This window comes from Onthophagus taurus, chromosome 1, assembly GCF_036711975.1.
Source record: "Onthophagus taurus isolate NC chromosome 1, IU_Otau_3.0, whole genome shotgun sequence".
In the NCBI taxonomy this organism is placed as follows: Eukaryota; Metazoa; Arthropoda; class Insecta; order Coleoptera; family Scarabaeidae; genus Onthophagus; species Onthophagus taurus.
The window spans coordinates 39,886,351-39,904,327 of NC_091966.1; the positions used below are offsets into that span (position 1 = coordinate 39,886,351).

At 31.7% G+C, this 17,977-nt stretch overlaps 1 protein-coding gene across 7 annotated transcripts in view; it reads right to left on the reverse strand.

The window, feature by feature from the left end:
* Nucleotides 1-17,977, reverse strand: part of LOC111420283 (tyrosine-protein kinase Abl) — a 29,897-nt gene that overhangs the window by 7,001 nt on the left and 4,919 nt on the right. The window contains exons 2-8 of one of the 7 annotated variants that reach the window (XM_023053248.2): nt 14,927-15,211; nt 13,455-14,717; nt 13,266-13,400; nt 9,669-9,783; nt 9,467-9,525; nt 8,787-8,998; nt 3,029-3,971 (exon numbers count right to left, since the gene is read on the reverse strand). In XM_023053248.2, coding sequence (XP_022909016.2) covers nt 3,029-3,971; nt 8,787-8,998; nt 9,467-9,525; nt 9,669-9,783; nt 13,266-13,400; nt 13,455-14,717; nt 14,927-15,211 — 3,012 coding nt within the window. Of the gene's footprint in view, nt 1-3,028; nt 3,972-8,786; nt 8,999-9,433; nt 9,544-9,668; nt 9,784-13,265; nt 13,401-13,454; nt 14,718-14,926; nt 15,212-17,977 lie in introns of all 7 variants that reach the window. The other 6 variants (XM_023053247.2, XM_023053244.2, XM_023053246.2 and 3 more) reach the window with 6 other exon arrangements.

Consider the following 17,977-nt stretch of genomic DNA (forward strand, 5'->3'; position numbering starts at 1 on the left):
CTTCGTAAAAAGTTGCCCATATAATGTTTTATTTATAATACTCCATCTTTGATAATAAGTGAGATATTTGCGAATGTCGTTTTCGCAAAATTTTCAGTTTTTGCCGATAGGGCGAAAACAAAAGACGATAGCTGTTCGGAGTTTTCGGCATTAACATTTTCTCGAAAAACGAGATCATGACATGTAAGCTACTTTTTTTCTATCTCTTTTAGTTTCGGAGATAGCCTATGCGGACATAGAAATTGGGACACCCTGTACATTGATATTTAAAAAACTTTAAGCGTTATTCGTTGCTCATTTGTTTCCTGAATAAAAACAATTGAATGCTGTCTTATTATGGCAAATAAAATATTAAACAACTTTTGTATAAAATGTTTTTTTATAAAGTTGATACCTACCAAGATATATACTATATTCCATACATAATGGGCACCCTGTATTTTAATACAGAGCGTTCAACAATGATTGTAAGGTGTTTGAATTTGGCGCGCTTGACTTTTAGTAACATTTGACAAACAACATTGGTACCGGCTGACGTTTTCGACGTATTTTTAAGAATCAGTGGCGTGGTATGTTTTAATTGCTTTCGAGTTAACAAGTTTCAACATTTATTATGACAAAATGTGAATAAATATTAATTGATTTCATACTCATTTTTAAATTTTGTTAGTAAAGTTACACATTGACAAATTGGAAACAAAAATTTTTTAACCTTTCTAAAGCCTTCGAAATTTTTCCTATGTTGCCTATGTTTATTAATTTTCTCATACCAACCTTAAAAATTAAACGCAAAAGCGGGAAATTCAAACACCTTACAATCATTGTTGAACGCTCTGTATAATATTACTGATTTATATTATGACACACGAACAAAATACAAAAAAAGTGACAAAAAAAGGACAGAATATATTACATTCTGTCACTTTTTTAGAAAACTACTAAAGTTAGACATATGACATACTTATCATTAATTAAAGGTAACTTGATGGGCAATTCAATCAGCACACAATATACAGGCTGTTCCATTTAAAAAACTTATGAAAAAGCCATTTGAAAAACATCAAAAGTAACTAAACTTTATGAACACGCTGTATAGCGTATCTTATATCTTTGGATACTATCATTTACCTACTGCCTTTGACTATGATCTGACATAGTTTCAAGGCAAAATTGGAAAAAATGTCGTTTTTAAAAAGATCCTGCAATGGACACATTTTTGAAAAAGAATTGAATATCTCAAGAACTATGAACGCTATTAATCAGTAACATGTAGGGCTGTATAAACAAATTTCATTCTATTCATAATATGATAAAATATACAAGTGTTTTCCATTTAAAAAAAATCTACATACTCTCCGTTACGCCTAAATGGAACACCCTGTATAGGTGAAAATAATTGTTGATTTTTTATGTTGTAATCATTATTTGTTGGCGTAATAGTATGTATATTATTAGATAAGGATATAATGAGGGCTATTATTCACTAACGATAAGACTAAGTTTATGTCACGAGCGTAGCGAGTGGCATAATTAACCTGAGTGAATAATAGCTCATTATATGTTAGCTATATGTGACTTTGTCCACGACTACGATTGAAATTGATTCCATAATAGTATATTATTATATGAGCATATAATGAGGGCTGTTAGTCACGAAGGTTAAGTTTATGTCACGAGCGTAGCGAGTGGCATAATTAACCTGAGTGAATAATAGCTCATTATATGCGAGTAGAATACTATACTTTGTCCACGACTATTGAAATTGATTCCATAAATTTATTTTTTAAATAAATTTTTGAATAAAGGTTAAACGTCAATGTGACACAAATTCAATGTTACTAACTGTAACCAACTTCACAACAATTTGTCAAAATTAAATGTCAGTTTTATAAAACGTCGTTTTCTTTAGGAAAATTAATTAATTTATGCTTTAATCATACGAAAAAGGAATTTGTTTAGGTTTTTTTAATGTCAAACATTTAGAAACTCCTAAAAAATTTAATTAAATTGACGTTTTTTGAACTTTTAACGTTTCAAATAATTATTATTAGTCTGGTCAAGATGGCTACCCGTGGATAATGATTATTATTCACCGCTATTATTCACTCCGTGAAAAATGACTACCATTTTGTTTTAGAAAACTCATTCATAAGGTATATATTATAAGGTAGTCGTGGACAAATTTATTTTTTTAAATAATTTTTCGAATTAAGTTTAAACGTCAATGTGACACAAATTCAATGTTACCAACTGTAACCAACTACGTAACAATTTTTTAAAATTAAATTAATTCCATTATGAAAATTAAATTTTACATGTCTATCTGACGTTTTGTAACGCCACTTTTTTATAACTACAAATTGATAAATTGACATCTGTCACTAATAGAATAAGTCAAATTTTGAACAAAAATTGCTTTTTTAAAGGAATTAGAGCAAAATTTTGTACTTAACGTCATGAAACGGCAAATTTTGATTAACTCACGTAATTTGCAAAACTCGCCCGCTTTGTTCGCTTATTTTAACAACTATTACATTCGTCAAACAAAATTTATCTTGTCATAACTGGTTACGTAAATAACTATTGTTTAGAAAGTCCTAAAAAATTAAATTAAATTGAGGTTTTTTTGAAATTTTGACGTTTCAAATAATTATTATTAGTCTGTCAAGTTGATTACTCGTGAATAATGATTATAATTCACCGCGATTACTCACTCCGTGAAAAATGACTACCCTTTACTTTTAGAAAACTCATTCATAAGGTATATACTATAAGGTAGTCGTGACAGTTCCGATTCTTCCCTTGTAAGTCTAGTGTTAGTACTAGTTTGATTAATATTATATGAACCACATACTGGTTATCGTTTTGTGGCTTTATCAGATAAAGTTATAGATCTTTTGACTAATTAAGTCATGGTCCCAATATTCCACATAAAGTACATACACGAACACTTTTGTTGGACACATTTAACCTTCTCCGACCAAGATAGATTTACCAAATCAATAAATTAAAATATTTTTGAACTCACCAAGTTCCGGAAAAGATGGTGGTGGTGGTAACGGTTCCAAAGGTGATCCAACAACCGGAACATCAGACTCAATACTAACAGGACTTTTCCCTTCAACGCTAGGACTAGTAAGACTCAAACTAACCCTTTGCGGGCTTTTTTCCTGTTGAAACTCGTCCTTCAAATCTTTCGCGCTACTACAACTATCCGATGATGGTTCTCGTTTCCTCAAACTAACCCCAAACCTTGAACTAGCCTCATCAACAGATGGCCTCAAATTACTAACATCGTTCGTAGTCTCGTTAGATTCAACCCCACCATCTAAATCGTTAGTTGCTTTACGAAAGCCCCTAGGCGAAGCAGCCAATCGTTTCTTTGAAATCGATTTTTGATTATTAAAAACTCCAATTTCTTCGATGTTTTCCGGATTGTTAAATTCTTCGGGAGGTGGTGGTAAATCGACCGGTGGTGGGGGAAACTCTAAATCTGCTAAACTCGGTTGTATGTTATGCCTCGAAGGACTCCCACCTCCCCTATGAAAACTAGAATGATTATTATTCGTTTTAAATGTACGCAAGCACGGTTGTTCACCGCTCGTTGTCGTCGCTCTTGGAACATTCGCCGTTCTGGCACGGTTAAACTTGGAAGCTGTTGGGGAATTGGGCGGGTGTAAACCGTGAAACGTGGTTACACCACCCGAAGAATTACTTCGAATCATTTGCGGTTGCGTTCGAATGTTGGTTCGTGGAGATAACGACCGCGGCGGCGGAGATTCTTTTTGTTGTTCTGCTAAAACCGGATTAATCGCTTGCGCGGGTTGCTGTTGATCTTGTTGTTGACTATTTGACATTCCACTCACTCTTAAAGATTCTAAATAAGCTCCTATTCGAGCTCCTTTCGGTAATGTTCCATAACGACTGATCGCTTTACGTACATTATGCTCATCTAAAGCAGCTACTTGTACCTAAAATAATAACATTAATATTAAAAATCATATTAAAATATGTAATAAATCGACACATTTAAAAATTAACCTTATAATGCACCTTTAATGTTTGTTACTTCCAATAAAGATTTGTTTAAACATCAAAATACCTGTCAAGGTCAACATTTTAGGGTTTCTGTTGGTATTACCTAGGGTCCCAACCTTTTTTTTTCTATATTATGCATAGCACGATTGTATAACACCTATACTCTGTTTTTAAACCAGGAGGAGTATTTTAAATTTGTCACCAGATTAACCTTGCACGTGATTGGTTTGTTTAAACCCTTTTGCGTCTTCAATTTCATTGAGTGAAATCTGTTCTTTTTAGAACAAGGTATGGATCGCGACCCTAATAGTTGTTCACAACAAATTGAAAAAGCGTACATTGTTGAATTTAGTACACTTAGCTTTGTTTGAAAAGCAAACTATCCTAAATCTCTACAAGAAATACATTAATGACGAAAACCCAATGAAAATTAGTAATATTGTTGATAAAATTGTCGAGGTTGCTGGTAAGAAAAACGTTTTAAAAATTATATCAAGCCAAATAATGTTTTACTTGTAGGGGTAGCAAAATCAACAGTATACCGTGTGGTGAAGGAATATAAAGATACAGGAAAGGTTACGAGTCCCAAAGAGCTAGGTGGGAGACCTGGAATTATAACAGAGCTTGATGATTTTACATGAATCTGAAATATCTAATATCTGGGCCTGAGAGCAAAAAAAAAAGGAAGGTTACTTTTTAAACCCTTCAGTCGATCTTGGCAAGACATTTATATAAAAAGTCGATTAAACGTCAAAATTGTTGATTTTCGAAAATTAACTCAATCATAACTCAAAAACTAAAAGCGATGGAGAAATACTTTTTATACATAAACCTTAGTAATGGACCATAAAGACTAGATCTATAAAAAGATTGAACCCAATTATAACCGTTCTTTATTTAGTAGCTAAATCATATCAACTAAACATCAACATTGTTGATTTTCGAAAATTAACTCAATCATAACTCATAAACTAAAAGCGATGGGGAAATATTTTGTATACATAAAACCTTAGTAATGGAATATAAAGAGATTGAACCCAATTATTATCATTTTTTATTTATAAGCTCTAAACCGATTATACATCAAAATTGTTGATTTTCGAAAATTAACTCAATCATAACTCAAAATTTAAAAGCGATGGAGAAAAACTTTTTATACATAAAACCGTAGTAATGGGCCATAAAGACTAGATCCATAACAAGATTGAACCCAATTATTACTATTTTTTATTTAAAAGCTATAAATCGATTACACATCAAAATTGTTGATTTTCGAAAATTAATTCAATCATAACTCATAAACTAAAAGCGATGGAGAAAAACTTTTTATACATAAAACCTTAGTAATGAGCGATAAAGACTAGATCCATAACAAGATTGAACCCAATTATTACCATTTTTTATTTATAAGCTCTAAACCGATTAAACATCAAAATTGTTGATTCTCGAAAATTAACTCAATTATAACTCATAAACTAAAAGCGATGGGGAAATATTTTTTATACATAAAACCTTAGTAACGGGCCATAAAGACTAGATCCATAAAAAGGTTGACCCCAATTATTACCATTTTTTATTTATAAGCTCTAAACCGATTAAACATCAAAATTGTTGATTCTCGAAAATTAACTCAATTATAACTCAAAAACTAACAGCGATGGGGAAATACTTTTTATACATAAAACCTTAGTAATGGACCATAAAGAGATTGAACCCAATTATTACCATTTTTTATTTATAAGCTCTAAACCGATTAAACATCAAAATTGTTGATTTTCGAAAATTAACTCAATTATAACTTAAAAACTAAAAGCGATGGGGAAATACTTTTTATACATAAAACCTTAGTAATGGGCGATAAAGACAAAATCCATAACAAGATTGAACCCAATTATTACTATTTTTTATTTAAAAGCTCTAAATCGATTAAACATCAAAATTGTTGATTTTCGAAAATTAACTCAATCATAACTCAAAAACTAAAAGCGATGGAGAAAAACTTTTTATACATAAAACCTTAGTAATTGGCGATAAAGACTAGATCCATAACAAGATTGAACCCAATTATTACCATTTTTTATTTATAAGCTCTAAACCGATTAAACATCAAAATTGTTGATTCTCGAAAATTAACTCAATTATAACTCATAAACTAAAAGCGATGGGGAAATATTTTTTATACATAAAACCTTAGTAACGGGCCATAAAGACTAGATCCATAAAAAGGTTGACCCCAATTATTACCATTTTTTATTTATAAGCTCTAAACCGATTAAACATCAAAATTGTTGATTCTCGAAAATTAACTCAATTATAACTCAAAAACTAACAGCGATGGGGAAATACTTTTTATACATAAAACCTTAGTAATGGACCATAAAGAGATTGAACCCAATTATTACCATTTTTTATTTATAAGCTCTAAACCGATTAAACATCAAAATTGTTGATTTTCGAAAATTAACTCAATTATAACTTAAAAACTAAAAGCGATGGGGAAATACTTTTTATACATAAAACCTTAGTAATGGGCGATAAAGACAAAATCCATAACAAGATTGAACCCAATTATTACTATTTTTTATTTAAAAGCTCTAAATCGATTAAACATCAAAATTGTTGATTTTCGAAAATTAACTCAATCATAACTCAAAAACTAAAAGCGATGGAGAAAAACTTTTTATACATAAAACCTTAGTAATTGGCGATAAAGACTAGATCCATAACAAGATTGAACCCCATTATTACCATTTTTAATTTATAAGCTTTAAATCGATTAAACATCAAAATTGTTGATTTTCGAAAATTAACTCAATTATAACATAACTCAAAAACTAAAGGCGATGGGGAAATACTTTTTATACATAAAACCTTAGTAATGGGCCATAAAGACTAAATCCATAACAAGATTAAACCCAATTATTACCATTTTTTATTTATAAGCTTTAAATCGATTAAACATCAAAATTGTTGATTTTCGAAAATAAACTCAATTATAACATAACTCAAAAACTAAAGGCGATGGGGAAATACTTTTTATACATAAAACCTTAGTAATGGGCCATAAAGACTAAATCCATAACAAGATTAAACCCAATTATTACCATTTTTTATTTATAAGCTTTAAATCGATTAAACATCAAAATTGTTGATTTTCGAAAATTAACAATTTTGATGTTTAATCGATTTAGAACTTTTAAATAAAAATAGTAATAATTAGACGCATTAAAACGTTCTGATGCAAAGTATTATAGGGGTTGATTTTTTCACCCCCTTGTGATAACATTTTAGGGTTATAAATATCGTCAAAAGGTGTCATTTTATTAACAACAATTATCTGCCAAATTTCATTCTTCTAAATTCCTCCATAGTGAATTTATTAAATAAAAAAAAATTTTTTCCTAACTTTAGAGGGCTGCAACTTGGAGGAGAAGGGGTTTTGAACAAGAAGTTATATGAAAGACACACCTTAATTTTTGCTAAAAAATCAACCCTTGAAATCTTTCGCATCAATTTAGAAATACCTGTATATTACAATTTAAGGTTTTAAATTAAAAAAAAGTTTAACATTTCAAGGGATGAAAATAGAAAAATAATTTTGTCCAGCTAGAATGGACAAATACCCCATTGTGTGACGTCGATTTCTGGTATATATATAAATAATTACATTGCAAATTGTGTATGGTACCGCCATCTAGTAGATTGTTATAGTAAATAAAATTCCGTCTTATTAGTAGGGCCCGGAACTTTTGTAACGGTACGATACGATTTACCCCCTCCACTTGTTCTCCTAGAAAATGATCGGTTGTTATTGACGACCGACGATCGGTTTTTTATTGCGCATCAATGTCAACATTGTCAACTGTCAGTACGATTTCACTGTTGTCCAAATGTGCAGTATTCGACGCTTTTCATCCGCATAATTTCGTCAAATTTGCTATTTATCTTTCTTTAGTTACCTTTAATTGGAAGTTGGAGTTCTGTTTGAGTTCGTATTATTGTTTTTTTTAAGAATTGTTTTTAGTTTCCTTTTGTGGTAAAATTGTTGTTCGGATTTGAGAATTGTTCAACAAATTGCCGAAAACAATATACCTTTAACTCTTAAGGAAAAATATGGTTCAATAGCTCAGTATTTTATTTATGCTCCATTTACAAGTGGTGATGTTGAAAGATTATTTTCTAGGTACAAACTCATTTTAACGTCAACTAGAACGTCATTTACAGAAGAAAATTTAGGGATGGTTGTTTCAATATGCGTTAACAGCATTTTTTTTATATCCGTATCGGATTTGTGATTGATATTACAAATCGGATCATGTTTTTTTGAATTAAAGTTATAAAATATATATTTTTTTTATATTTTCAAATCGTACTGACAGTTGACACTGACGTGTAATAAACCGATTGTCGGTCGTCAACAACAACCGATGAGGTGAGTTGATTTGAAGCCACCGACTTGTTTTCTAGGAGAACAAGTGGTGGGGGTAAATCGTATCGTTCCGTTACAAAAGTTCCGTGCCCTACTTATTAGTGTCGTCATAATGACACTACCAACATAACAAGTGGCAAATTGAACGTCAAACTGACATTTACGACAGGACAACGGAAATTTTAAACATTAAAATGTCATTTTTAACGTCAAGATAACATTTTCAACTTGTAAAAACAATATTATTAAAATCTAATAAATATTGGCATTATTTAAATAGATGCAAAAAAACATTTTTAATTATGTAATAAATTTTTACCTCTTTTGGTGGATAAGTCTTAGATTTCTTTCCACGTTGTTCAGCCAAACCACGATTACCCATAATCGGCGCCCTTTTAAACGATCCAGTGCCAGTAGGAACACCAAAACTACTTGTACCCGATACTTCAGGATACGAATGAGCTCCAGAATCGTCCGTATCAGGAGTCTGATCCTGTAGTTCAGCTTCGCTATCCCCTCCTTTGATGCTCGCTAATTCCATTAAAATATAAAAAAAATATTGGTAAAATACAAAAACACAAAGAAATAAATAAAGTATGCAGCGGACGAGTTAATTTTAAATGAATAATCAAAACTTCTACTTACATTGTCAAGAGACTGTTAGGGTTGGAACAAAAGTTTAATAGAAATTAATTCGTGAAAGGGAAATTGGAACGAAAAAGTAATACAAAAAAGAAAAAAAAAGATTATTATTATGTGTTGTGAGAATTGAAGTTTAGAAAATTGTGTATGTAGAAATTTTGTAAATTTTGATTAAAATGTTTTTTATCTTAATGTGTGAGGATCTTTACCTGGTCAGTTTAAGGCTAAAAAAATTAACGTGCCAACCCAATTAAAAAAAAAATGAGGCGTGTTAGATAGCCAACAATCAACAGCAAACACCCTAAACTGGCTCAGTAAATATACCTTTAAATCGTTTAGAAATACCATTTAAATCACCTCCTTCGTCGTTTTCATTTCCGTGTCCCTGATCGTCGAACGTACTGTCTCGGAACGAACTGCAAGAAGACAACAGGCTGAAACGAAGCGATATGGGTCAATAGCTTTTTTATCAAATTGTATTAACAAAGGAAATTATTTTTGTAGGTTAGTCGATAAAATAAATATTTTTATTACAATCAATTCTTATTGCTTAAAGTACCTCGTTCTTTTCGGAGGCGCCGGTGCCTGCTTTCCTTTTCTATTAGTTGTCCGACGCACCACCATATTGTTTTTAACCCCTGTGATTCCCGTAAAAGTACTAAGTTTAATGTTTTCTAGAAAAATAAAGAAATATACACATCATAGAGTTAAGGTAAGGTTTTTTTGTTAATATACAGATGTTCCAAAATCGTTATTTAATATAGCTAATTTAAGTTATTTGGAAAATCGTAAATTATAAGTTTTTAAAATTAATAAACAACGAATTTAAGCTTATATTCTTTGCTTTCTTCAAATAATTCTTTTTCATATTTCCTAATCTCTTCCTCTGTGGTTTTCTTAGATGTTTTTACCCCCTGTTAAACCATATTTACGAATATTCTATCATTAGATTCGTTTTCAACGATTATTACATCTATCTATTTGTAACCATTTTTTAAAATTATTCTACTTCTCCTCAATGGTATCGTTATCATATTTCGCTATTAACTTTATTGCCAGCAAAAGCTAAGATAAGAAACACTTAAATTCAATAAAATAACAAAATAAATTAATAATTTTTCAAGATTATTTCATTGCAATCTCACGAAAATAATCATACAGCTGAAAACTGACAGGAATTTCCCCATCTTTTAATGAATTACCGGTGATTTCCCTTGTAGCTAACCTTACCTAACCTACCAGTAATCGTTGCACTTCGTTTATTACATAAACAAACGCCATACCACCCCAAAGAATGGAAACAAGCATAGCAGTTAGAAAAATTGCATAAGGAGGGTTGTTCTATACGTCAAATAGCTAAAATACTTGAGAAAAGTGCTTCTATTATTCAGTACATAATTACAAAGTTTATAGATACCGGAAATATTGAAAATGCACCACGTATGGGCCGTCCAAAATTGCTAACTCCTCGAAATGAATGACAAGCGCCCTAAAAATAGCAGCAAACCTTCAAAATCGAGTTAATAAAACTGTAGAGCAGAAATTGTGAGAAAAGTTTTGCGATCTGCAAGCTATAACGGACGAGTACTGCGAAAGAAACCCTACATTAGCTACGTGAATAGAAAAATGTATTAAAATTGTAAAAATGCACAAAAAAAAGGATATGGATTTTTGGAAAAGGGTGATGTTTACTGAGGAGTCAAAATACAACATTTTTGGATGTGATGGTAGAAGTAAAATTTGAAAGAAACCCGGTACAGCGCTATATTTAAAAAATCTTCTACCTACAGTTAAGCATGAGGGTGGATCTGTTATGGTATGGGATCTATGACTGCTTCAGGAGTCGGGAGTTTAGTTTTTATCAATAATGTAATGGACAGATGGCAATATTTCAATATTTTAAAGGCCAATTTAAAACAAAAGGTGGTTAAAGTGTTATCGTGCTGCCCCTTCAAGCATAAGTTGCGTGATGTGCTTTACAAACATCAAGACTTGGGTCAGAGATGAGAAAGCTATGTGTGCAGCTAGGCGTGTGTGCAATCAATGCCGATTGAAAGCTGTACTAAAAGCGAATGGAGGACCTATGAAGTATTAGTACTACGCAGATTGCATCGTTCATTGCAACATTTAGAGCTGTACAATTACTTTTGTGAGGTTGCAATGGAACAATTTTAAAGAATTATTAATTTATTTTGTTTTTTTCTTCAGTTTAAAAGTTTTTTACTTATGAATCTATTTAAAATGAATAATTGGACCGCTTTATGCATCACTTGACTAAGCGACAAATTAACAATGTTGAGAAAAATCATCTCTCTAAAAATATAAGACTTCTCAAAATAGAGAGGCTCAAACTATTGAAAATTGTTTGGGGCCTGTCCATTTTTATCACAGAACACTGATAACAGCTATCACAAATAGTTACAAGTTAAAATTTAAGAATGCTATTATTTAACAAAAGAAAAAGAAATGTTAAGAAACTTGGGAAAAATTCAAGAATCATCAGTTATGAAACTTTTCTTATATGATAACTAATTTCAGGATTAAAATATCAACCTCAATTTTGACATATTTGTAATTTTCATTAAAAATCCTTTAAAACGAGTACAAACACGATATATTTATCTTCAATATTAATGAAGTTGTGGTCAATTTCCGGTTAAGAATGTTAACATATTTGTAATCGTCGTGAAAAATCCTTTAAAATGAGTCTAAACAAGATACATTTAATTCAAATATTACTCGAGACATATAAAACTCCCGGTTTGAAATGTCAATGTCATTTTGACATATTCTTAATTTTTATTCACTCAATTAGTCACAAAAATACAATGTAATAAAAAAAAATTAAGGTTGGTATTTTACCATTTATCATCCACATTTACCTACCAGACAGCATGAAAATCTCTAAAAACGATAAAATGTAGCGACATTTTATTTAGTCAAGTGATGTATAACGTGATCCAATTATAACTATTCAAAAAACTTATTTTTATGATCCTATTTTAGACATCATGCAAAAACCTTTTCCACCTTTTTTTGTACACTTTTAATTGGTGTATGATGACTTTTGGGACTAACTGTATATTTGTGTACTAAAAAAACATTATTTGACAACTGACATATTTTAAAACCTCAAATAAATTTTTATGTCTGTTTCAAAACCTGCACAACATCAAAAACATCTTCTCTGTAGCTGTTTAGAAATTTTAGTAGAATATTTCTTACTTCATTAATTTCAATACAAGCGGTTTGATGAAGTATTTGTCATGTTGTACTTTATTACACCAACCAAATTGTTGTACAAATTTCTTATGTACATTGCTTCTTAGTTGCTTCACATTTTGTCAAGTATTCAGTATCTGTGCTTGATAAAGCCATTATAGTAAATGGTAATTTTAATATCACAAACCGTTGAGCGCAAAGAGCTGTTTGATATGTATATCAACATAGAAGAAAGAAAGGTTAACCAAATACAGTAGGATTCAAGGAATCAGACAGACCATGAATTGAGTCTTGCCAAAAGAGAGATGGAGAAATGCTGGGTAATCTCGCGGTTATAATAAATAAGTTTCTTTTTGTAGTTAGTCCAAAACTTCTTTTTATCTGCATCGTTCCGATTATTATTTATAATACAAGCTCTACTCGCCTCACTTGCTGTTCCATGTCAATTCCATTTTTATTGAATTTTTTATTACCACTATACTTGAATGTTCAATCGTCATGATTATTTCTCTCGTAATCTTACTCACAACCCAATCCAATCCACTTTTCATTAATCTTAAATTCAGCACCCTAAAACTTCTAAGCCATATAATTTACATATATTTACATTCATACTCCAATTTGTTCTTAAATGTCAAAAAAATATAATAAATTAATTAATTAAAATCAATTTAGATTGATTAAACAAAGCTTTAAAGCATTTTTTCATTTTATATGCTTTTTAACCTAAAATTATTTGACAACTTATTTTAAAACAACTAACTTCACACCATAACAAATTAAGGTTTCGACTTTACCTAATAGATGGCGCGCATAGCCTTTTTTTTTAATATCAAATTTTGCAATTTTTTCAACACAATAAATGATTATCAATCGATTAAATTAGATAAAAAACAATTTTAAAACACCTGTGTATATAATCAAATTATTTTACCTGTACTGTTTTGATCAACAACTCCAACAAGTCCATGAATATTTCCAGCACTTCCAAAATGGGATTTCTTATAGGATAAATGAGGAGTTCCCATTAAAACGGGGGTATCTCCGTCTTTTAATAATTTTTCAACTTCTATAATTTAAAAAAAAAAAAATAAATTTGATTAATACATAAAAAAATACAAACCTTCAGTAATGCTTGATTCTTGAAACATATTTTCCAAAGCGTTATGGATCTCTTTAAACGTAGGTCTGTCCATAGCGTTCCATTGCCAACATTGTCTCATAAGTTCGTAGATTTTCGGCGGACACCCAGGGGGGCATTCCATACGATAATCTTTTTCAAGCATATGATAAACGTCGGTGAGATCAACTCCTGGATACGGAGACATTCCGTACGTGGCGATTTCCCATAAAAGTATACCAAAAGCCCAAACATCCGATTTGGTTGAAAATTTATTATAAGCTAATCCTTCGGGTGCGGTCCATTTGATGGGGAATTTAGCGCCCGCGTGCGCCGTGTATGTATCATCTCTCATCAATCTTGCCAAGCCAAAATCGGCAACTTTAACTAAATGATTTTCGCCGACCAAACAATTTCTAGCGGCCAAATCGCGATGAATAAAATTCCTACTTTCCAAGTAACTCATTCCGCTGGCGATTTGAGTTGCGATGTACATAAGAACAACAGCGTTTATGTTCTGTTTATTTGCATTTCGAAGATAATCCAAAAGATTACCTTTACTCATAAACTCAGTTATTATATAAAACGGCGGTTCGCGAGTACAAACACCCATCAATTGAACCAAATTTGGATGTTTCATTTCTTTCATGATAGCGGCTTCTTCTAAAAAATCTTTCAACGCCATCGTGTCTTCTTTTAAAGTCTTTACAGCTACGGTCATGTTGTATCGTTTCCAAACCGCTTCGTAAACATCACCGTATTGACCACCGCCGAGTTTGTGTCTCATTACGATATCGGTCCGATTGATTTCCCATTCATCCGGTTCTGGACTTAGAGGAAACACGGTTGGTTTGTTATGTTTCGGCGCTGGGTATAAAAGTTGCGTTATCAAACCGTCGGATAACATCGAGTGGTGGTGAACGAGTTCGGCTAAAGTATTAAATTTACTCTCGGCGGTGACGAAAACTTTACCCTCGGGGTCTTCGTTGATGCGATAATGGTAAACGCGACCTTCATATCTTAACGATATGCTTCGTTGGCCCGGACTACTCTCCGATTCGCGTACCAAAAAACTTCCATTTATACCGGAACTGAGTAGGTATTCGGCGGCGTTTCTTGAAATTGGTCCGTGATACCAAGAATGTTTTTCTAACGAATTCACGGGTGTCACATAATTAGAAGGAACCCAACCGACTTGATTCGATGAGGAATGAGCTTCACACCATTCGCCACTTTTATTATAACTGAGTATTCGAACTTGTTCACCTAAATAATAAATTTAATAATTAATACAAGAATTTAATACAAAATTAAAAGAAAAATATAAATAGAAATTTGACAATTCAAACATCAGAGATATTTTAATTGTTAAATTTGATTTGACTAAATTTATCAATAAAAAAAATATTGATAATTATGATTCAAAAAAAAAGTATGTTCAAAACCCGTTTTAATGAACAAATTTGAATTATTACCTTTTTTTAAGCTTAATTGATTTTCGCCACCCGCTTGAAAATCATACAAAGCAACGAATAATTGCGGATCGTCCTCTTCTTGAGCCAGCAAGTTTTCTTTTGACGTCCATCTATTGGCAGCTTCGAGTGATAGAGGTGTTGACGGCGCTACGGAACCACCGGAAACGGCGGTCAGCGTGCCTAAATTGGCGGAACCAAGTCCCGTCCCGGAATTGAGCGTACCCGGAGGATCCGTTTCCGGTAAGCTCGGTATATGAGGCAGCGGTCTACTTTGCAATAACGCCTCTAAAACGACATTTCAAATAGTAATAAGTTTTTTTTATCAATTATATTAAATGCCACATTCGGCTTATTCAAAGCGATTATTAATGGCTTCCTGTTTTGCATTCGAATAACCGTAATGGATAAGATAACTTTATAAAAATAGGTTATGTTGGTACCGTTTAAAAGATTTTATTTTTTTTAAATAACTTTAGTAATTTAGAATAGTTAGAAGTTGGATAACTATTGAAGGTTGCTTGGTTGAGACCTTGTCAAGGTCATTGGACGCAGTGGCTGTGTAACATACAGGTTCGATTCTATCCTTCTCTTTAAAAAAATCTTGTATCCGGGAGAAGTGTCAATGGACTACGTGTTTTTTAAATCAAATTAAAATTTATTTTGGAATCCCAAATTCTAAAAATATTAAAATGAGACTAATTTTACTCGAGTTAGTGATATTATAGTTTGAGATAAATGTTCTCAAGGTGGTTAATACATACTCGGTTTTGATTGCCAAAACCTAAGTACGCGATAGTTCTAAGTGTTTATTTTGCATAGCAGTGTATTCTCAGTAAAGTTTCAAACAAACACATTTGTGTTACGTATAATTTCTTTTCTGTAAAAAATAGACTCAGTTAATTGTCAATAATAAGTTAAAGAAAACCAATTTGTTAAAAAATGTATTTCAATACTCTACAAAGATGTTTGATTAATTCTTGTTTTGAGATATCAGGCTTCAAATCTATAAATTCCAAATTCCACCTTTTATTTTAATTATTTATTTATAAATATGTAAATTGAATTTTGTCGTTTTGAATAACTAAATTTCGAAACGTCAAAGTGACACAAATTGATTTTAAAACGTAATATAACAAAATTCCCTATTAATCGTACCAACTGTTTTACCAAATTTTGACAGAAAAAAAATTTGTAACCAAAATGATCTTGTTCGTGATTGGTTGAAAACGATTTTTCTTTATTTTTGACAACTCTTTAAATTTATAGGTTAGGTTGCCGCTATCCGAACGATTTTTTGCGTTATAAACTTGTTTGCGTGCAATAACTTTACTAAAAAGGCAAAGTATTCTAAATCTGTACAAACCAGTACATTATTAATAACGAAAATCCAATGAAAATGACCGATATTGTTAATAAAATGTCGAGGCTGCCGGTAAGATAAATGTTTTAAAAATTATATCAAACTAAATATACTAGATAAACATTTTTACCGTATAATTAAATAATGTAACGATTCCAAAAAGGTTATGAGTCCCAAGCAGAATAAGTTTCTATACTCAAATTAGAAGCAAAAATGACAAATAAAATACACCATGCGGATTTAATTTCAATCCAATTGATATGGGCTTAAATAAAAAATGAGGTGGCTTTTAAAAATCCTACATTTCAAGAATATTGCAAACATCAACGGTTTAACATTTCCCTGATGACACATTTGGTAGACTTTGTATTGAAAGAGGTGGACTTTTGCCTTGACAGGCACCAAACTTGACTCCTTGTGATTTCAACTTATGTGGAATGCACCATTCGTGTGTATGCTTCAAGACTTACTAATATTAGTAACGTAAAACAACGGTTGTTTGATCGAAAATATACTAAAAAGACTTCGCACATACATTGAAAATCAAGGAATACAGGTCGAAAGAGTGCATAACTTAATTTTGGAGTCGTGTAAATAGTTAATATGGAAGTAAATTCTAAACAAGGTTAATAATGCTAATACTCAACCATACATTTTTAAGAAATTTATGTTCGAAGAGGTCTCCAGAAAAGTTTTTTTGACAAGATTAATAATGAATATTATAAAAAGTGTTCGATTTAACTTTTGCGGGATTTTTTTCTATACAAATGGCAGCTCTGGAATTTGACAGCTGCCATCTGCAATTATTCTGATTATTAATTATGGAGTCCTTCGCAAAAAATGTTGCATCATTATGAAAAACCGTTTCAAAAATGGGGAAAGTTACCACAAATGAATTAACAATCTCGCGAAAACATCACTATAATCGACAGTGCCGAAAATCTGGAAGCATCTTCATCTATACAAGGCTCAGCTGGTCCAGGAGCTCAAACCACACAGCGTTGTGATTCGTTTTATGAGGCGTAATTTAATTTGAACAGGTTTGTTAACAAATAAAATTGTCGAACTTAGGGCTTAGAATTCCAACAAGCCACCGTTTAGTGCGGAAATGGGTCAGGTAATGCTGTCACTGTCAACGGTGTGAGGTACAGCAAGATGATAACGGAATTTTTGTAGCTTCATATGGACAGTATGGAAGCAAAATATATGTTACTGGACAGCAACAAATCCCCATGAGTGTCAAGACACTCAAAACTACAAAACAAAACGTGACAACGTGGTGGGGGATTTTATATGATTAGACCATATTTTTTCGCCCTGCAATGTTAACAAAGTTTCTCCAAAGTTAGTCATTTGACAGACACGGTGGTCTATTCGTTGGGACAAATCTTCCAGAGTTGATTGATTGACAGGTAATTGGTAAAATTGTCCAAGCATGGAACTGCATGAATTTCTCGAGTAACGGCTTACGAAAGAGCTCGAGGAGGCCACTTCACAGGTATGGCAAGTATACCTCATCCTGTGAAACCTAAACATATAGATGTCAATCCGTTATATTCTCAATTCAGCCATCAAAAAGTGTTGCACCAACGTAACTTAACGCTGTGAGTTGACCCAATGCTGGTCCAATTATGCCAAATCAGATAGAAATTTTATGGATTTCGCGTCGATTATTTACCGACCAATCGTTA